At 35.6% G+C, this 23,077-nt stretch overlaps 1 protein-coding gene across 1 annotated transcript in view; it reads right to left on the bottom strand.

Annotated features, from left to right (window-relative positions):
- Positions 1-1,722: 1,722 nt before the first annotated feature.
- Positions 1,723-23,077, bottom strand: part of LOC127833631 (cohesin subunit SA-2-like) — a 98,655-nt gene continuing 77,300 nt past the window's right edge. The window contains exons 30-32 of the mRNA XM_052359011.1: positions 22,367-22,432; positions 18,038-18,182; positions 1,723-6,280 (exon numbers count right to left, since the gene is read on the bottom strand). Of these exons, the coding sequence (XP_052214971.1) occupies positions 6,251-6,280; positions 18,038-18,182; positions 22,367-22,432 (241 nt within the window). The 3' untranslated portion in view covers positions 1,723-6,250. The remainder of the gene's footprint in view (positions 6,281-18,037; positions 18,183-22,366; positions 22,433-23,077) is intronic.

The following is a 23,077-nucleotide window of genomic DNA, read 5'->3' as shown; positions in this document are numbered from 1 at the left end:
TCAAGGTCAAAGGTAAAAAAAATCAAAGCGGCGCAATAGGGGGCATTGTGTTTCTGACGAACACATCTCGTTTTTAATTTTGTCATGGTCTCATGGGGCGGATAGGTAGTTGCCTGACTGCCTAATGGGTAAATAAGGACATGCATTTGGAATACTTAAACGTTTGGGTATACAAATCTATTAAAGTGACTTAAGATATAATTTTGCCAAATAAACTCCCTGATCAGTTTCAAAATCCACCGCATGACTTCTGTTAAATTTAATACATCCTAATCTACTTTTATGAACCAATGAATAGAAAAATTCACCTAATCCAATCAATTGATGATTGATTTAAAGCTAACTTAAAATAAATATCGGTTTGACTGTGAAATCTCTAGACAATGATTTTGGATCACCTGTATGTTATTGCAATGTCTTAAATTTAATTACACGAGATGATGATGTGAAAAATGCATAAAGAAGTTCTTATAAATGTTTGTGGGTAACTTGATTCTCCCAGAATGGTAAAACTGATTTTTAAATACATAGCAAAAAAGGTTTTATCAAAGGAAGCAAATTATTTTACAAAGACCACTGTTAATCTGAAGTCCATTCATCACAGTGGAATTGTTCTAGTGGAGAAAATAAAATAAAAAATGCAAAATAATAAAATAAGCTAATGAGGTATTCTCACAAACTCGAAAATGAATCAAGCAAACTTAGCTTTCACACAGGCCAGATGCATAGAGATGTTAACTCTTTCAGTGCTGGAACCAAATTTTGATGGCCTATGCAAACAGTTTGGATCCAGATGAGACGCCACAGAACGTAGCGTCTCATCAGGATCCAAACTGTTTGCTATTCGGATAGTATTCTTTGAAAATAATTCGAAGAAAATGCTAATTTTAGAACTTCAGCAGACAACATTTAGCAGACGACAAATTTCCCAGCATGCAAAGGGTTAACCATGAAAAGGTCAAATGCCAAAATGACCTTGAAAGTCATTATGGAAATGTTATTGAACTAAATCATAGGAGTTATGACTGCACGCAGACAGATTATGATTTTGTTTCCATGAATTCCAATTGCTCAGGGATGAAAATGACATTTATGTCGTAAGGACAGGTATCCTTGTTTGTAAACAACTGAAAGAACTTGAAGCAAACACTGACTGGGCTTGGAGTTGGATTTTCCGCCATCTTTCATCAGTCTGCATAGGCTAATCAGGGTCAGCACTCTCAGCTTTTATTGTATTAAAGGAAGACAAAAAACAAAAATCTGGTTCAAGTGTCATCCCTGATTAGCCTGTGCAGACTGCACAGGCTAATCTGGGAGGAGGCTATGCACATGCATTATGGCCCATTTTCACAGAGTGAGGTGAATATAAATGTCATCTTTCTTGAACAAAAAGACTTGGCTTGTGCACAAAGTAAGGTTATAAGATCATGCATATTAAATATATGCATATTGGTTACTGACTGAACAAAATCAAGTGTAATATTGGATCCTTTTACAACGCAGTTATGTTAACGCATCAAATCAATACCATTGTTTTTTGTTTTGTTTTTTATGATTAAAAGCAAGTAACTTAAAATAAATATCTGGTGGTAGATTAGGCAAGCATATAAAATGCTTGTGTTACTTTGTTTTGTTAAAATGCTATAACTTCGTTTCTGAACTTTTTATGCCCAACTAATGCAAAGTCAACCCAAAACCATACTATGTTAAAACAAACACATGTTTCGAAATAAACATTTTATTGGTGCACAAAAATAATTATATGATAAATCAGTAACACAAAATAAATATCCACAATAACACAGTTATTTCCACGAACAACAAAACCTGAAAACAGCTCTGAACACTCAAGTGACATGATTATAAAGACAACTTTGCTACACATACAACAGGAAAATGGAAATAACAGACTGACAGAACGAGATTAAAGTAGAGCTGAAATTTATGAATACCCCCACATATGAATATATATTATTATATATATGAATACTCATGACACATATGCCATTTGAAGTTTGACATTATAAGTTCTGTATTTTAATCTTGGATACCAAAATGATGACTTTGGCTTTAAAGGGATCGCTTTACATTTTGGTAAATTGACAAAAATGCAAAAAAATTGTTTCAGATTAGTTAATTTTCTTTGTAGTTATGATATTTACTAGGAAATAGTAATACTAAACATTTAACATGCTATAATTCATTGTTTACAGCAAACTTTTTGTGTACAAAAAAAGATATTTCTGTTTTATTTATTTCTACATAATTGTAAAGTTATGTTTATGGAAATAAAAAATATAGAAAAATTGTGCACAATACAGAACACAACAAGAAAACATCAGTCTAAGATCATTTGGTAAAAAATTGACCAGATTTTCATCATCCACAACTAAAACATGAAGTTGAAATATTCAAGAAAAGCTCAATGACACGGTATTCAAAAAGCTTCTAAGCAAAATCTCAACTTAAGTTGTCCTAAAGAACACATATCAAATAAAAATAAAATAATAAAGCAATTGATTTGGTTCACAAGAGAACAACATATTAAATATCAGAGCAGGATTTACTGATTTGAACTTTTTCAGCATAAAATGAAATAACTGTTAAGAAACAGAAACAAATATAAGTTCATGAATGAGTGAATTTTGCGCTAATTTGCGCTTGGTGATAATAGACTCAGATTACGTTTCAAGTTTAAACATTTGAATCTATTGAGTATTATAAACCATTTTCTTATCAGAAAATAATCTTTTCCCTAGGCAGGACTTGTTTAATGCAAATAGATTATACAGTCAGACAGTTCTAATTTTTAAATAAACAAAAGGGCCTGAAAGGTCCAAAGTCGCTCACCTGAGATAACAAGATATTATTGGGACAAATCTTCTGACCAAGTTTCACAAAGATCGGAAAATAAATGTGGCCTCTAGAGTGTTAACAGGGTTTTACTATAGCCATATAAGGAAGAATGCCCCGCCCCCTGGCAGCTATGTTTTTCAACCAACCGGCATCATTTTTGAACTCATCCAAGATATTATCGGGATGAAACTTCTGACCAAGTTTCATGAAGATCGGACAGTAAATGTGGCCTCTAGAGTGTTAACAAGATTTTACTATAGCCATGTAAGGAAAAATGCCCCCGCCCCTTGGAAGCCATTTTTTTCAAGCAAACATAATTATTTTCGATCTCATCCAAGATATCATTGAGACCAATCTTCTGACCAAATTTCATGAAGATTGGACAATAAATGTGGCCTCTATAGCCATATAAGGAAAAATGCTCCGCCCCTGGTGGCCATGTTTTTAAAGCAACCAAAACCATTTTCAAACTCATCCAAGATATCATTGGGACAAATCTTCTGACCAAGTTTCATGATGATTGGAAAATAAATGTGACCTCTAGAGTGTTAACAAGGTTTTACTATAGCCATATAAGGAAAATAGCCCCGCCCCTGTGGTGGCCATGTTTTTCAACCAACCGGCATCATTTTTGAACTCGTCCAAGATATTATTCGGATGAATCTTCTGACCGAGTTTCATGAAGATCGGACTATAAATGTGGCCTCTAGAGTGTTAACAAGATTTTACTATAGCCATATATAGCCATATAAGGAAAAATGCCCCGCCCCTTGGCAGCCATGTTTTTCAAGCAAAGGTTACCATTTTTGAACTCATCAAAGATATCAGTGGGATAAATCTTCTGAGCAAGTTTCATGAAGATCGGAAAATAAATGTGGCCTCTAGAGTGTTAACAAGGTTTTACTATAGCCAAATAAGGAAAATGCCCCGCCCCCTGGCGGCCATGTTTTTAAACCAACCGGCATCATTTTCGAACTCGTCCAAGATATTATTGGAATGAATCTTCTGACCAAGTTTCATTAAGATAAGACAATAAATGTGGCCTCTAGAGTGTTAACAAGATTTTACTACAGCCATATAAGGAAAAATGCCCCGCCCCTTGGCAGCCATGTTTTTTAAGTAAACGTAACCATTTTCGAACTCATCCAAGATATCATTGAAACCAATTTTCTGACCAAATTTCATGAAGATTAGACAATAAATGTGGCCTCTAGAGAGTGAACAAGGCAAATGTTGAATTGCACAACGAGAACGCACGACGGACAAAAGGCGATCACAAAAGCTCACCATGAGCACGCTGTGCTTAGGTGAGCTAAAAAATATTGCAAGATACCATTCAAGATATTTAGTTAATAAAACGAACCATTTTATTTTTGACTATTTGTAACTTGTGCTTGAGCTGTTTTATGAGCCCACAATACCACGAAGAGGATGCATAATCTAAATGGCATTGTTTTAAAGAATTACATAAACTTCTTCTAAGACTTTTATTTAAGAAAGCACTTTGTCTATATAAAACTTTTAAGTCTAGTGTTAACCTTCTTGACAATATTATTTACAATAGAAGTACCAGACAAATCAGCATCCAAAATCGAACCAAGATATTTTACATGCGTCTGAGATTCTATAACATGATCATTACATTGTATATTAAAATTGTCCACCTCAGTGAGTTTACGTTTCGAACCAAAAAGAATACACTCTGTTTTGCCTAGATGGAGGGATAGCTTATTGTCTATTAACCACTTACTACAGGACTAAAGCTCTTTGCCTAAAACTTGAAATTGCACTATCATCAGCATAGAGTATTAGTTTACAATTTGATGATATACTTGTTTTCATATCATTAATGTAGGTCAAAAACAAGAGAGGACCCAGCATACTCCCTTGGGGGACTCCACACACAACCGATTCGAAATCCGATTTAGCGGCATTAACATGCACAGACTGCGTCCTATCAGTTAGGTACGAGCGAAACCACTCCACAGACTCCACTCCCATCGCACAAAGCTTTTGACACAGTATGTCATGATCTACAGTGTCGAAGGCCTTCTGTAGATCCAACATAATCATACCAGTAAACAAGCCCTTAAAGGTCTGTCCACGTATATGATCCGACAGGTGAATAAGACAGGAGTCAGTGAAGTAGTTCCATATTAACCCTTTGCATGCTGGGAAATTTGTCGTCTGCTAAAATGTTGTCTGCTGAATTTATAAAATAAGCATTTTCTTCTATTTTTTTCAAAGAATACTATCAGAATAGCAAACAGTTTGGATCCTGATGAGACGCCATGTTCTGGCGTCTCATCTGGATCCAAACTGTTTGCAAAGGCCTTAAAAATTCGGTTCCAGCACTGAAAGAGTTAACCATATGGCACAGAAATAATACACACAGTTTGATTGATAAAACTCCCACCGATGTGTGTACTAGAAACATAATTACCATATACTGTGTACATAATTTACTTGAATTTATCACTTTGAGACAGATTTAGAATAAGACACCAGTGGTATAATGTAATCACCCAGTATGTAAAATAAAACTATATCTAGTGCAAGTAATGTATCAAGGAAATCATTATCACTTGGAGTAAAACTTCTATAACAATACTGAAGTATATTTGAAACAAAATGTGTGGGCAATGAAATGTGTAAACAGGAAGAACATTTCCATGTAAATGTAATCTTGGGTTTCAAGAACTTACAGTTATCACTATATCCTAAAATATTTCCCAATAGTCCCCTGGACTCCTGGGGGCCGTTTCATCAATAATTACGTATTTTTATACGATCGTAAATTATGTATCGAGATTAATGTAGTCGTTTACGATTTTACATAAACTCCGTTTTCTTATACATATTATGCAATCCTTAATTATTTCCTTTGTACGTAAATTATTTTCAATTAATGCAAATGTTTTATAGTGAATGCAAATTTAATTCTAGCAGGTGTTTAGTTTTTTTTTAAATAAAGTGCAGATTTTACTGTAGAAATCTTTAAAATGCAGAATTATAAAGCTGTCAAATGTGATTTTTTCTTTATAATGTGTTTTGTCCTATTGTTGAATACCCTAACCCCCCACTATATGGCATTTATTGTCCAACAAACAGAAATAATTATGGTATATATATAAATAATTAAAACAATTTAGTTCTTACAAACATTTATTGAACACACATTAATTTTTTTGAAGAATTACTATCGCGAAAACTAAGCATAAAAATTCTCAAATTATAAAAGCATGGCACAATAATACACACTAATACCAACTAGGACAACATTGACAAGAACATCTAAACAAACATTGACATGTTAACACTAGTGGTCGCACACGTTTTTGTGTGATTGAAGTATTGGCAGATCTTCGAAAGAGTTGTGTGTAAGATCCCCATTTCAGTAGCTTGGCTGGCTGCCATAGTCCGACTGCAATATTGACACAAATGTTATAAATCATCATATAGAATAGTTCAGGGCCCAGTTGCTCAAAACTTTAATGGCCTGTTAAGGTAACAGTCTGTTTACTTCAGACCCAATAAAATCAATTTTAAAAGCAATGTAATGATAAACAAGATGTGTTTGTGAAACACAATGTCCCCCTATATGACGTTTGACCTTGTAGGGTGACCCTTCGCCACTCAAAATGTGCAGCTCCATGAGATACACATGCATTTCAAATATAAAATTGCTAGCTTCAATATTGCAGAAGTGACATTAGATGAGCAATTTTGACCCATATATTTGACCTTGAAGGATGACCTTGACCTTTCACCACTAAAAATGTGCAGCTCCATGAGATACACATGCATGACAAACATCAAGTTGCTATCTTCAATATTGCAAAAGTACTCATAAAATGAGCGATTTTGGCCACATATATTTGACATCTGACCTTGAAGGATGACCTTGACCTTGACCTTTCACCACTCAAATTGTGCAGCTCCATGAGATACACATGCATGCCAAATATCAAGTTGCTATCTTGAATATTGAAATACTGCAAAAGTGTACATTAAATGGGCGATTTTGACCCATAGATTTGACCTTTGACCTTGAAGGATGACCTTGACCTTTCACTACTCAAAATGTGCAGCTCCATGAGATACATATGCATGCCAAATATCAAGTTCCTATCTTCAATATTGCAAAAGTTATTGCAAATGTTTAAGTTGGCGCAAACCAACCAACCAACCAACCAACCAACAGACCAACCAACAGACCAACAGACAGGGCAAAAACAATATGTCCCCCTATAGTGGGGGACATAAAAATTTCAGATTATTCAAGCAAACAAATTTGTTGAAAATTAACTAGGGCTGTCACGATTCACCTGTAAATCGGTATATATCGATGTATGTCGTTAAAAAAATTGCACCGCGGTACAGCGTTACCGCACCAGTTTTTTAAATCTAATTATTCTTTTATGAGCACAGCGGATAAATACATAACATACTTTGATTTAATAATCGTTTGAAGTTCTATCAAGTTTATTAGGTTGTGTTGATCACCTTTTGACAGGTTATAGTCAGAAAATGATTGTTCTTATTTATTACAGTTTCTAGTCGTACCATGATACCATGGTTTTCAGATTATTGAGTGTAATAAAGTTGTAAAACCTGTTATTCTCTTGTTTTCTTCACAGATATACATTCTGTAAAATATCGCGATACGTATCGCGATACAGTGTTGCCGCATCACGATATATTACGATACGCTAATGGCACATCGTGACAGCCCTAAAATTAACATACATGTATATATTTAAGCACTAGCCATTAAAGATTTGAGAAACCAAGCCAAAAGTTGACAGTGTTAAAAACTTCTAAAATCCATGCACTGCATGTAGTAGATTCTGAACCAAATGTATGCTTTTGTTTTTCTGTTTTCAACAGTATTTAAGTATCACAGCTGTCTGTAAACCAACTCACACTTTTTCTGCAATAGCTAGTTTACCAGTTCTGCATGTTCACACTTCAGCCAGTAATTGGCAACTGACCTTGATTTCAAGGTTCGTAGAGAATGGCCATATAAAGAATTGTATGACGAATTACTACACAAGTAAGGACCTGGGACTGAAAGCGCAATCCTCTGGATTAAAGTGCAGCACTCTACCAACTGAGCTAACTGGTCTACCAACTGAGCTAACCGGTATACCAAATGAGCTAACCGGTCTACCAACTGAGCTAACTGGTCTACCAACTGAGCTAACCGGTCTACCAACTGAGCTAACCGGTCTACCAACTGAGCTAACCGGTATACCAACTGAGCTAACCGGTCTACCAACTGAGCTAACCGGTCTACCAACTGAGCTAACCGGTCTACCAACTGAGCTAACCGGTGTGGTGCGATTGTAAATTATGAGTCTGGCTCAGTGAAAACCGGCTTAATGCATGTGCGTAAAGTGTTGTCCCAGTTTTCTGCCTAGACTTGATTTTCATTTTGAAGAGACTTCCTTTCAACAAAAATTCCAAACAGCACACTGCACAGGCTTATCCGGTACAATGCTTAACGCCCATGCACTTGACCCGGTTTTCCCAGGGCAAGGCTCATATGAAATAGACAGCCTTGTGTAAAATATACAGCCTTGTGTAACATATCAGCCATGTGAAACTTTTCAGCCTTGTGTAACATATACAGCCTTATGTAACATTTAAGCCTTGTGTAACATATACAGCCTTGTGTAACATATCAGCCATGTGAAACATTTCAGCCTTGTGTAACATATACAGCCTTGTGTAACATATACAGCCTTGTGTAACATTCAGCCTTGTGTAACATATACAGCCTTGTGTAACATATACAGCCTTGTGTAACATATACAGCCTTGTGTAACATATACAGCCTTGTGTAACATATACAGCCTTGTGTAACATTTCAGCCTTGTGTAACATATACGGCCTTGTGTAACATATAAGCCATGTGAAACATTTCAGCCTTGTGTAACATATACAGCCTTTTGTAACATATACAGCCTTGTGTAACATCTACAGCCTTGTGTAACTTATCAGCCATGTGAAACATTTTAGCCTTGTGTAAGATTTCAGCCTTGTGTAACATATACAGCCTTGTGTAACATATACAGACTTGTGTAACATATACAGCCTTGTGTAACATTTCAGCCTTGTGTAACATCTACAGCCTTGTGTAACTTATCAGCCATGTGAAACATTTCAGCCTTGTGTAACATTTCAGCCTTGTGTAACATATACAGCCTCGTGTAACATTTCAGCCTTGTTTAACATATCAGCATTGTGTAACATTTCAGCCTTGTGTAACATATCAGCCTTAAGTAACATATACAGCCTTGTGTAACATATCAGCCTTGTGTAACATATCAGCCTAATGTGTAACATTTCAGCCTTGTGTAACATATCAGCCTTGCGTAACATTTAAGCCCTGTATAATATTTCAGCCGTGTGTAACATTTTGTTGCTTTAACGTTATAATCATCAATTCAATCTTGTATAGCACAAATACTGACAAAAGAGTTCCCAGGACAGACTTGTTCTTTATTGTTAAACAAAATACAATACTGCTTACTTTTAAAACTTATATACCAATATATACTGGCATATCAAGTTCTTATATTTATTTATATACATTATACCTTTAATACACCCTTACTTAAATAAAAGCATTTAAGCTGACATCCATTGCAGTACTATTTTTATCATCACACATACACGTATTCATATATTATTTTCAAAAAAAAGAGAACATGTAAAATGTATTTGTGTTTATTAAAAAAGCTTACATCAAAATCAAAACAAAAATACAATTAAAGTCTAATTAGTATTTTTTAATAAGTCTATGGTACCTAATTGGTATTTCTTTCAATTATTAATTTTTTATTTTGTGAGCAATAAGGCCACTGTTTCATGATTCACTTTTCTGCCATTAAAATGCATTCAAATGAAATATATTTACATAAGTCACAAATATTCTAAACTAGTCACACATGCATAACAATTGATAATCAATGTAGAAAAGCACGAAAATTAGTAAAATAAAACTTAAGACAAGAGCAAACCTATCGACTCAAGAGCACTTCAATATTCGTTGCATGATTCCACATCTTTCTCAGAAGACTATTCTCTTATTTCTTAATTAACCCTTTGCATGCTGGGAAATTTGTCGTCTGCTAAAATGTCGTCTGCTGAATTTCTAAAATAAGCATTTTCTTCTTTTTTTTCCAAAGAATACTATCAGAAAAGCAAACAGTTTGGATCCTGATGAGACGCCACATTCTGTGGCGTCTCATCTGGATCCAAACTGTTTGCAAAGGCCTTCAAAATTCGGTTCCAGCACTGAAAGGGTTAAACGCTTTTAGTGTAACACAACTAATGGCAATATCAGACATGGTGACCCAGGTAAGTTAGATGTTATCAGTAATCCCATTAAGCTAGCTAGGTCTTGTAAGCTACATGTGCACACAATATCACTGAAATATCTCCATAGTGTTTTTTATACTGATTTATTTCACCTTGCAGTAACAGTGACCTTGACCTCCACATGCCTTGCCCCAAATGCAATTACTAGAATAGATTTAAGTCGGAACTCGCGGGAGGTACAAACATTGTCATTAATACAGTACTGACCAGTAACGTCGATATCCGATTTGCTTCCCATTCAGCAGTGTTTAATAAGTATTTAAACAACAGAAGTGTTTCTTTTAGGAAATGTCAAAATTGAAGTCTTTTGTTGTTATTACTATAATTATTAATAATTACACATAACAAATCTAACACTGATATACATGTATGTCAGACGTTTAATACAGGATTAAAGTCTTAAAGTCTCAATACACCGTTCAGATGTACAGCCGCTTATACGAATGGGTCCAGCTAACATCCTTAAAAGACATAAAAACAGACATTGTCAGCTGTATGGTAATGAAGGAACCTATACAAACGGCTTGACGTATGCAATATTTCTTCTGAAAAACATTATGCATGTTCGTGTTTGTTCGGCATGCTTGATAGATATAGCAAATAAAAGTAATGTATGGTAAAGCTCGTTAGTGATGTGCCTTCTAATCTTAAGGTCTTAGTCTTTAGCGAATAATTTCCTTTACTTTTTAGATTAGAAAAGCACGACAATAGAGCTATATCAATAGACATAAATATCCAACTGGAACGATATATTTGTTCTAGTACTACGAATGGATTGAGGATAGTAAGGTTTTTGCTGTTTGGTACTTGTTTATATGATTTTGAATAGTATAATATATATACGACAGAGTCAATGTCTTGGTAGTTTCGTTTACAAACATATATTAAAAACTTAATGCCCAGGCCTACGCAAAGTATATGCAATGACATAGTTACGTGACCGAAGCTGTTTACATGTACATGCAGCATTATATCATGTTACATAGTATTCTTTCATAGATTAGTTCATCTAAAGAAAAATGATTAAATCATGGTATTTTTATCAACTATGACAAACTTTTGAGCAGAAAAAGTGGTGTTTACTATTCAGCGACAAGAGAAATTATTGATTCTCTCTCTTTTAAAATATGCTAGTCAGCTTTTGTTTGTACCTACCGCGCGTGCTCAAATATCGAAAAACCCAGACTGGAAAGTTCCGAATAATACCTATTACTAGCTGTGCCAACAGGTAAGCTACCTAATTACACCAAATTTCATTGTTAAACACCTTGTTGAACTGAATTTATTGAGCAGAAACTGTTGTTCTATTTAAGTAACATTGACCTTGACCCCCAAATCCTGAGCCAGGTCTGCATGCAATTAACAAACACAACAAATTTGAATTCAATACCTCCAATCAAACTTAAGCTATTAAGAAATTAATATTGTTTTTAGATATAAGTAACAATGACCTCGACCGTGACCTGACTAGCCCCAAATTCAATCCTAAGCTATATCTGTGTTCAAGCTGACTATTTGATTATGCAAACTAGTGTCATTGACCAGCTATATCTGTGTTCAAGCTGACTATTTGATTGTTTCATGCAAACTAGTGTCATTGACCAGCTATATCTGTGTTCAAGCTGACTATTTGATTATGCAAACTAGTGTCATTGACCAGCTATATCTGTGTTCAAGCTGACTATTTGATTATGCAAACTAGTGTCATTGACCAGCTATATCTGTGTTCAAGCTGACTATTTGATTATGCAAACTAGTGTCATTGACCAGCTATATCTGTGTTCAAGCTGACGATTTGATTATGCAAACTAGTGTCATTGACCAGCTATATCTGTGTTCAAGCTGACTATTTGATTATGCAAACTAGTGTCATTGACCAGCTATATCTGTGTTCAAGCTGACTATTTGATTATGCAAACTAGTGTCATTGACCAGCTATATCTGTGTTCAAGCTGACTATTTGATTGTTTCATGCAAACTAGTGTCATTGACCAGCTATATCTGTGTTCAAGCTGACTATTTGATTATGCAAACTAGTGTCATTGACCAGCTATATCTGTGTTCAAGCTGACTATTTGATTATGCAAACTAGTGTCATTGACCAGCTATATCTGTGTTCAAGCTGACTATTTGATTATGCAAACTAGTGTCATTGACCAGCTATATCTGTGTTCAAGCTGACTATTTGATTATGCAAACTAGTGTCATTGACCAGCTATATCTGTGTTCAAGCTGACTATTTGATTATGCAAACTAGTGTCATTGACCAGCTATATCTGTGTTCAAGCTGACTATTTGATTGTTTCATGCAAACTAGTGTCATTGACCAGCTATATCTGTGTTCAAGCTGACTATTTGATTATGCAAATTAGTGTCATTGACCACAATCAACCTATTAGAGAGCAAACAACAATAATTTGGCATCTAAGGATTATTCAACAGAAGTTCTTCAGGCAATCTTACTAGTTCAAAAACTTGGTTGAGATATTATACCCATAAACATTGTCACAAGTTTTTGAGTAAGACAATGTTTTTTTTTGCTAAGTTTTCATAATTCAAGGGCCATAATTCTGAAGTGCTTCAAGTGATCTGGCTGGTTTTCTAAATTGACCGAGATATAATGCCCGCAAACATTATTACCAAGTTTCATGATGATCGATGCAAACTATTTTAAATATTGAACTCACATTGTTCCTCTGGGCACAGCTAGCTTGTCGCAGGTGCTCTCATAATATGCCCCATTTGTTTTTAACGGGCTTATACAAATGAGTGGAGACAACACTATTATGCCAGAAGCCTTCAAAATGAATATGTAATGATGTTGTTTTACATCGATTTACTCCACACATCTACTAAGATATCCCCTTTGAACATAGAAAAATACACAGATAAACTAGGGAAAAATCAAATACATTCAAACAGAAACACAGCTACCACTCTTGAAAAGAAAGCACATCAAAGAATTATAATTATTATAAAATTATAATTATAGTTTTTTTTAGTAAAAAATAAATTATTTAGTTTATATTTATATTATATATTTATATAAATTATATAAAAATTATAGAGCTAGTAGAAACAAAATCAAATCCAGAACGTTTCAAAATTGCACAAGATTATGTATAATTTTAACACTGGAGGAATAATTCAGTGAGTGAAGTAAAAAGCTACATAACATTCACACACGAAATAATAATACAGTCATGTTCTACAAGCTAGGCTTCAAACACACATGACAGCATAGAAAATAATACAGTAATGTTCTACAAGCTAGGCCAAACACACATGACAGCATAGAAAATAATACAGTAATGTTCTACAAGCTAGGCCAAACGCACATGACAACATACTTACTCTGTGTGGGTGACCATGATGTGGCCCGGGTGTGTGGGGCTGAATGTGACTGTGGGTGCCATGTGGGTGGTGGGGGGGCATAGGGCCCGGGCTCATGACCCCGTGAGAGGTCATTGGGGTCATAGGGGACGGCACCATGTGACCTTGATGGGACATTACAGCATGACCTTGGGACATGTGGTGACCCTGGGAATATTGACCTTGACCTTGGATCATGTGGCTGGGACCGGGGGTCATGGGAGCCTGGGGTTGTTGAGGGGTGAGGGGAGGGGGCAGTGGGGTGAGGGGCTGTGGAGGTCGGGGGGTCATGGAGGGGGAGATGTGTTGTTGGGACTGAGACATCTGCATCACGCCCTGATGTGAGTGCTTGAAACATAAGAACAGAATTATTTAGTTTAGTTATAACCTATTTATTTTAGCTTGATTGCATAGAAAGCCTAAGGCTTATAAGTCCCACAGTGGAGGTCGAACCCATGACCTCCCAGTTGCCAGGTGGACACCATTTCACTATGCCATGGCGACCATGTTCTTATCATGATTTTTTTTGTATTATTCTTTAAAAATAAAATAAATCAAGGGGTGTGATTTAAAAAGAGGTATTGCCTATTCAAAACAGCAAATTGCCCCCACTAACAGGAGGGTTCACCAGCAAAAGAGTTTAGCTTGAAACAATTCTATATATGATACAGTAGTTTTCCTCTCAACTCTCGATACATTGATGTCCAACAAATGTACCCACTATTTGCATTTAAAAGTAGGAGGAATCACACCCCTGTGGAGATCCTCAATGATCAGTGTAAGGTACATACATACATGTGAAGCTACTTTTGTATTAGAAATTATCATACTTGGTTGTAAAGGAATTAAATCTCACATAACACATACAACTTTTAACCCCTTTCCCATATAGATACATATTTTGACGCATTTGCAGTCACTTAGAAAGTTAAATTTAATTAAAGACATTTTTTAACAAGATTCAGGTTTTAAAAGCTTCATTTCCAACCTTTCGATAATGACGAGAGCAGCGAACCGCATACAACTTGAACAGACTGCATGTTTTCACTTTGCTTCTGATGGGGAAAGGATTAAACCATGAATAACCATAAAAAAATATTCAATTTGTATAGCTTAAATATAAATTGCTTTTCAATTCATTGATTTTGTTCAATACTGAATATAAACTTTGAAAAAAATGAGCACAATGCCTTGATCAACCAGTATGTACTATAAACATGATACTACTATAATTTAATCTGAATGGGTCCCACCAAAGTACCATCAATATTTCACTATCAGATCTGAATGGGTCCCACCAAAGTACCATCAATATTTCACTATCAGATCTGAATGGGTCCCACCAAAGTACCATCAATATTTCACTATCACATCTGAATGGGTCCCACCAAAGTACCATCAATATTTCACTATCAGATCTGAATGGGTCCCACCAAAGTACCATCAATATTTCACTATCACATCTGAATGGGTCCCACCAAAGTACCATCAATATTTCACTATCACATCTGAATGGGTCCCACCAAAGTACCATCAATATTTCACTATCACATCTGAATGGGTCCCACCAAAGTACCATCAATATTTCACTATCACATCTGAATGGGTCCCACCAAAGTACCATCAATATTTCACTATCACATCTGAATGGGTTCCACCAAAGTACCATCAATATTTCACTATCACATCTGAATGGGTCCCACCAAAGTACCATCAATATTTCACTATCACATCTGAATGGGTCCCACCAAAGTACCATCAATATTTCACTATCACATCTGAATGGGTCCCACCAAAGTACCATCAATATTTCACTATCACATCTGAATGGGTCCCACCAAAGTACCATCAATATTTCACTATCAGATCTGAATGGGTCCCACCAAAGTACCATCAATATTTCACTATCACATCTGAATGGGTCCCACCAAAGTACCATCAATATTTCACTATCACATCTGAATGGGTCCCACCAAAGTACCATCAATATTTCACTATCAGATCTGAATGGGCCCCTACAAAGTACCATCAATATTTCACTATCACATCTGAATGGGTCCCACCAAAGTACCATCAATATTTCACTATCAGATCTGAATGGGTCCCACCAAAGTACCATCAATATTTCACTATCACATCTGAATGGGTCCCACCAAAGTACCATCAATATTTCACTATCAGATCTGAATGGGTCCCACCAAAGTACCATCAATATTTCACTATCACATCTGAATGGGTCCCACCAAAGTACCATCAATATTTCACTATCAGAATACCATGAATCTATACTCAGGCCTTTTTCAGGCAATTTGGGGGAAAATATCATTCCAGGATCAAAAACATGTATGTGGGAAAAGTCAACTGATTTTGGAAAAACTAATGTAATTTAACTCTTTATAATAATTCAAATTATAAGAACAAAATCATAAAAAATTATAGTTATATACTTTGTTATGTTAGATGTGATATAAAGTTGAGGTATACAAATCATAAGACACTTCTTAATAAAATTTTTTTAAATACGCAGGATTTTTTTTAAAATTGGGGATTATTCAAAACCATTTTGCTTTCCTAGATATGCCAGTAAAACGCCAGATACTCCTTTTTTTTGTCAACAATACCCATTGAATACCAGTACAGGCTGCTTAATCATTAACAGTCAAATCTGAATAATTGAACTTTTCAGCATTTGTATAGAAAGTTTTGCTCATAAATTGATGTATTGTAGTACTGTGTGACATAAAAAAGCTGCATCATACGAAAATGGGTATTATGCCATATGCGGCCCAAGTAACTCCAGACCACCCTGCTCATATGCACAGACTCGTCTGGAACTACTCTGTTCACTAATCTGACCACAAAACCAACATGATTTTAAAGCAGACAGTGAAGCTCCTGACCAGACTGCACAGACTTGTATGGAGCTATGCTGGCCGAATATGGAATAAGGCCCATTTTTGCATGGTAAAAAATAAATTTCACCAAGCTGGATGTGAATCTGCAGTAAGTGTTAACCCTTTGCATGCTGGGAAATTTGTCGTCCGCTAAAATGTTGTCTGCTAAAGTTCTAAAATTAGCATTTTCTTCGATTTTTTTCCAAGAATACTATCAGAATAGCAAACAGTTTGGATCCTGATGAGACGCCACGTTCTGTGGCGTCTCATCTGGATCCAAACTGTTTGCACAGGCCTTCAAAATGCGGTTCCCACACTGAAAGTGTTAAATATATATTTGTCAGATACACTAGTTTTAAATTTGACTTTGATGAGCATACATGTATTACTGTTTTCATTTCATAAATTACTACTCCAAGTCAGTGATGCAAACTAACTGTCTCCGATTGTTTGCCTGGATAGGCAACCATCTTTAATACTACCAATTCCTGAAACAGACTAGCCTAATGAAAGGGCAACCACTTATTTCAATCCCTTAAGTACAGCTATGATATTACTTCATTGATTTTAGTTATAACTCTGTGTAATATTTACTATTGTGAATAGTGAAAAATTATAAGGACTTCCATTTTGGAATACCTTTAACATAACTCAGAGGTTTTGCTATGATGTAAAGGCCTACATTATAATCCAGGATTTCATTAAGTGGTAAAGTGGGCAGATGATTGACAGCAAAAGGAGAGGAATTTTTACTAAAGCTTGAAAAAAGTAGCCAAGTATTGTTAAACATGCATGTCAAAAAAGCAGGGTGCCTCTCTTGTCTTAATGAAATCCCTGATACTGCAAAACCTATTAAACGTTTTCCACTTTGAAGCAAAGTGAAAATGGCTATATGCAACCAGGTAACTTGCAGTCTGTTCAGGTTTTATGTTAATTGCTCCTAAATCAGTACCTTAGGCGGTTAGCAATTAAACCTTTGAAACGTGAATCTAATAAGAAAGCTCTTATATGTAATTTCAATTTCAAAATACTACAATCGCGTCAATAGAGAATATTATGTGAGTTTTGGGTAAAAGTCAAGTTTATCATGCGAGGCTTAGAACCGATGTAGCACGAGGCTTGCCGAGCCCTAACATGGTTCGTGCCGAGCATGATAAACTTGATCTTTATCCAAAACTCACATAATATTCTATTTATCCTATTATTTTGTGGTCGTTTATCGTTCAAAAAGAGTAAAAATACTTTAAAATTCAAAGAAACAGCGCTGGTTTTCCAAGTTGACTCAGAAGTGTTTGTTTACTTCAACGTCATCAGTTGCTATGACGTCATATTGAACCATATCAGAAAACCATGGTCTAAAAATAGCGATAAAATAAAGCTCATGTTTATACGATCATTGTTATACTATCGATTTTTATCTGGTAATAGGATAAAAGTGCGTATCTGATCGGTCAAGGGTTCATGAAATCCTTGATAATACAAACATTTTTAAATCTTCCCCTAAAGTGTTCTAAAGAGGTTCTTACCGAAGCGTCGTCAATGTTCTGTGAGCCGTCATCGTACGCCATGTGGGCAGGGTGGTGGGCGTGCATGTTACCATAGTGACCCCTCATGTGTGGGCTCTCATACTCGCTAATACTTGCCTCACTGGACTCCGGCTCAAGCTGGGGCCTACACAGTATTAAAAATTGTTTTATGCATAAAGGTCACACAATTTTATTTATTTTTTCTAAAATTTACATGAGAATAGGAGAAACTTTCCGAAGCATGGCACAAAATATGCTATCATCAGATTCTGTTTATTTTATTATAAGTGTTTGAAGTATAATTCAAATCTTGTTATCTGATTAACTTTTTTTAATAAGGTCCCAAGAATAAAAACATTTAAACCTTGCTCTGTGGAAAAACAGGGTTTCATGTATGAACAGAAAGTGTCTCCCAAAATGAGTTGACAATACTTTTCACTTCTGTGGAAGTTTTTATTTAAGGAAATCCCTTCTAAATGAAAATCTAGCCTAGTGTACGGTCTGCAATGTCGAAATGTACATGTTCATTCACATTGCAGATCGTATAATGTTGTTTTTTTTAACTTTGTATGTACATGTATTACATGCACTTCATAATAAAATCACCGAATGTTCAACAGTTACTCTTTTCTCTCGTGTTTGCCCTCTTTACAGAATCATTGACATGTCTTACATCGAGCGTGAGTATAGTTTGCATTTCATGCTTCAGGTTTTGTTTCAATTGTTTCTGCATGAAGTTTCCCTTTTTGTTCTTAATTAAAGAATTGTTTTTTGTTAACCTTTCGAAAATCCGTGCTCTTTTGTGTACATATATAGCTCGCCAACAATTACATACAAACATGTTACATGTACATGTAATTTGATATCAGACTATTTTTGTGATTTCCTGTTTCTTTTGTTACATGTATTGGATCGAATAATTGTACATGTACAAATTCGAGACATCCGCAGTAAGTATTAAATTCCGCGATATTTTAATGTCATAGTCATGCGAAAAGATCAGTTGTCATGTTGGTGAGTGACTATTTGTATACCTGTTCATGTTCAATAACAAGTTCATTGTATTCTTGTTATTTACCAAGAGGAGATGTGCTATATTATCGGTGCGTTCTGGTCAGATGATTTTTCATAGAGTTATGGCCCTTTGAAATTTTCCATTAACTGTACATATAGTGCAATTCTTGTCCGGGCTATTTCTCAGCAACTAATGACCGGAATTCAACTAAACTTTATGGGAAGCTTCACTACCAAGAGGAGATGTGCTATATTATCAGTGCGTTCTGGTCAGATGATTTTTCACAGAGTTATGGCCCTTTGAAATTTTCCATTAACTGTACTTATAGTGCAATTCTTGTCCGGGCTATTTCTCAGCAACTAATGACCGGAATTCAATGAAACTTTATGGGAAGCTTCACTACCAAGAGGAGATGTGCATATTATCAGCGCGTTCTGGTCGGATAATTTTTCACAGAGTTATGGCCCTTTAAAATTTTCCATTAACTGTACATATAGTGCAATTTTTGTCCGGGCTATTTCTCAGCAACTAATGACCGGAATTCAATGAAACTACATGGGAAGCTTCACTACCAAGAGGAGATGTGCATATCATCAGCGGGTTCTGGTCGGATGATTTTTCACAGAGTAATGGCCCTTTGAAATTAAAAAAAAAAAATTCTTGTCACCCCAACTACTGTGCCCTCAAGATGTTTCCTTTTATCTGAATATATAGTGAAATATTGTGACCAAAAAAACCTTTGGGGAGCATCACCCGTCTCCAACGGTTTCTTGTTTATGTTCATTTTGATGTTTCATTTCTTGAGGTTAAGACAAAAAATCAAATTAAATATCCAGTTTTTATGTGAAATCAATTCATATGATGCAATTATATATGCAAATATCTACTTTTCTTACATTTTGTAAAAATAAACAAGGGCTGTTTGTAAAACATGCATGCCCTCCATATAGGCTCTCAGTTGTAGTGACAGCCATTTTTTAAATATGTTTTTTGTCACTGTGACCTTGACCTTTGACCTAGTGACCTGAAAATCAATCCGGGTCATCTGTGAGTCATGATCAATGTACCTATGAACTTTCATGATCCTAGCCATAAGCTTTCTTGAGTTATCATCGGAAAACCATTTTACTATTTCGGGTCACTGTGACCTTGACCTTTGACCTAGTGACCTGAAAATCAATAGGGGTCATCTGCGAGTCATGATCAATGTACCTAACAAGTTTCATGATCCTAGGCATAAGAGTTCTTGAGTTATCATCCGGAAATCATTTAATATTTTGGATCACCGTGACCTTGATCTTTGAACGAGTAACCTCAAAAATCAATAGGGGTCATCTGTGAGTCATGGTCAATCTACCTATCAAGTTTCATGATCCTAGACATAAGCATTCCTGAGTTATCATTCGGAAACCATTTTACTATTTCGGATCACCGTGACATTGACCTTTGACCTAGTGACCTCAAAATCAATAGGGGTCATCTGCGAGTCATGATCAATCTTCCTATTAAGTTTCATGATCCTAGGCATAAGCGTTCTTGAGTTATCATCCGGAAACCATTTTACTATTTCGGGTCACCGTGACCTTGACCTTTGACCTAGTGACCTCAAAATCAATAGGGGTCATCTGCCAGTCATGATCAATGTACCTATCAAGTTTCATGATCCTAGGCATAAGCGTTCTTGAGTTATCATCCGGAAACCATTTTACTATTTCGAGTCACCGTGACCTTGACCTTTGACCTAGTGACCTGAAAATCAATAGGGGTCATCTGCGAGTCATGATCAATCTACCCATAAATTTTCATGATCCTAGGCATAAGCGTTCTTGAATTATCATCCGGAAACCATTTGACTATTTTGGGTCACAGTGACCTTGACCTTTGACCTAGTGACCTCAAAATCAATAGGGGTCATCTGCGAGTCATGATCAATGTACCTATGAAGTTTCATGATCCTAGGCCTAAGGGTTTTTAAATTATCATCCGGAAACCATTTTACTATTTTGGGTCACAGTGACCTTGACCTTTGACCTAGTGACCTCAAAATCAATAGGGGTCATCTGCGAGTCATGATCAATGTACCTATAAAGTTTCATGATCCTAGGCCTAAGCATTTTTTAGTTATCATCCGGATACCACCTGGTGGACCGACCGACCGACAGACATGTGCAAAGCAAAATACCTCCTCTTCTTCGAAGGGGGGCATAATAAATACAAAAAGTATAACTACATGTTATGAATTGTTTGAAAAACACAGTTTATTCCAAGATTGATGTCTTATTTCAACTTCACATAAAACATGTAGTGTGTCTTTATTTTCATTAGCTTTCAATGTACATCTAACAAAGAACTAGAATAGGGCTTAGAATGTTTGCATTCAGGACATCTGATACATAACAACAAAACACATGTAAAGAATTAAAGGGACCTTTTCACAGATTTTGGCATGTATTGAAGTTTGTCATTAAATGCTTTATATTGATAAAATTAAACATTGGACCTAAAAATCTCCGGTAAATAACAAGAATACAATGTTAAAAAAAAGGTAACACTAAACTGGGCTTGAACCACTGACCCCTGGAGTCCTGGATGCAAAAGTCTTCCGCTTTGACCACTCGGCCATCCGTGCTCATGCTATGAGAGAATGTATCTTTTACTTTATATAAGCAATCCTCGTTGTTTCACAAAATATAACGACAACAACAGAACTTTCCAAATTATTCAATCGTTTCGCATTGCAGACCTTAATAATTTTCAGGTTTTCAAATCGTCAAAAGATGCATATAATGGATATTTTAGAGCATGGTAAATGTTCAGTATTACTGTTTCCTCACAAATATCATAAGTAAAACGAAAATTGGCGAATCTGAAACAACTTTTTTTAATTTTGTCAATTTACCAAAACGTGAAAAGGCCCCTTTAAGTAGGATTATATTACGTGTTCAAGTGTTCAATTAATTTTTTCAAACACACTGTGTTGTGTGTATGAGCATGTGCAGGCTAGTGCGTGTTTGTCCGTGCGCACTCATATTTGTTTTCTTTTATATAAAATGATTTATTCTGACAACCTATGTTGTATGTGTTTAAACTTATGTATGATTGTACTGTATTATATTTTATAAACTTATGTACCACTAAAAACTATTCTGCATGAGTGTGTCATATATGTTATATGCTATATTACCCATATTTTATGAATGCAATGTAACTGGATTCAATGTTAATGTCAAACATGGTAAAATAAATGAGATAAGAAAGGGCATCAGATACATAACTGTATTAACAGCTGTACTCCCTCCCCTCAGTGTACTCACATGTCACCGTGTCTGCGCCTGTAATCTCCCTCCACCTGGTGGTATTGACGATTATAGTTAGCTAGGCTGAAACAATACACAGGCTGAAACAATACACAGGCTGAAACAATAAACAGTGTCTTCATGTTTAGGATTGTGATTAACTAATTTCCAAATGCTCTGGAAATACTGGGCTTCATGCGCAGGCTAATCACAGAAGACACTTGACGCTTTTATGGAATTATACATTAGAAGGAAGTCTCTTCAATGAAATTCAGTCTAAACAGAGAACGTTTTCCTGATAAGCATGTGAAGGTTGCACAGGCTGATCTGGGTGATACTTTCCACACATTAATTAAACCCTGTTTCCCCAGAGCGTGGTTGTAATGTGCAAATATTGAGCATTTTATATTAAAGGGACTTGTTAACAAGTGTCCTGCTGAAATGTGCAAATATTGAGCATTTTATATTAAAGGGACTTGTTAACAAGTGTCCTGCTGAAATGTGCAAATATTGAGCATTTTATATTAAAGGGACTTGTTAACAAGTGTCCTGCTGAAATGTGCAAATATTGAGCATTTTATATTAAAGGGACTTGTTAACAAGTGTCCTGCTGAAATGTGCAGATATTGAGCATTTTATATGAAAGGGACTTGTTAACAAGTGTCCTGCTGAAATGTGCAAATATTGAGCATTTTATATTAAAGGGACTTGTTAACAAGTGTCCTGCTG

The sequence above is a fragment of the Dreissena polymorpha genome, chromosome 6 (assembly GCF_020536995.1).
Source record: "Dreissena polymorpha isolate Duluth1 chromosome 6, UMN_Dpol_1.0, whole genome shotgun sequence".
Taxonomy (NCBI): Eukaryota; Metazoa; Mollusca; class Bivalvia; order Myida; family Dreissenidae; genus Dreissena; species Dreissena polymorpha.
The sequence above is the reverse complement of the archived record's forward strand: the minus strand, read 5'-3'. Positions and strand labels throughout refer to the sequence as shown.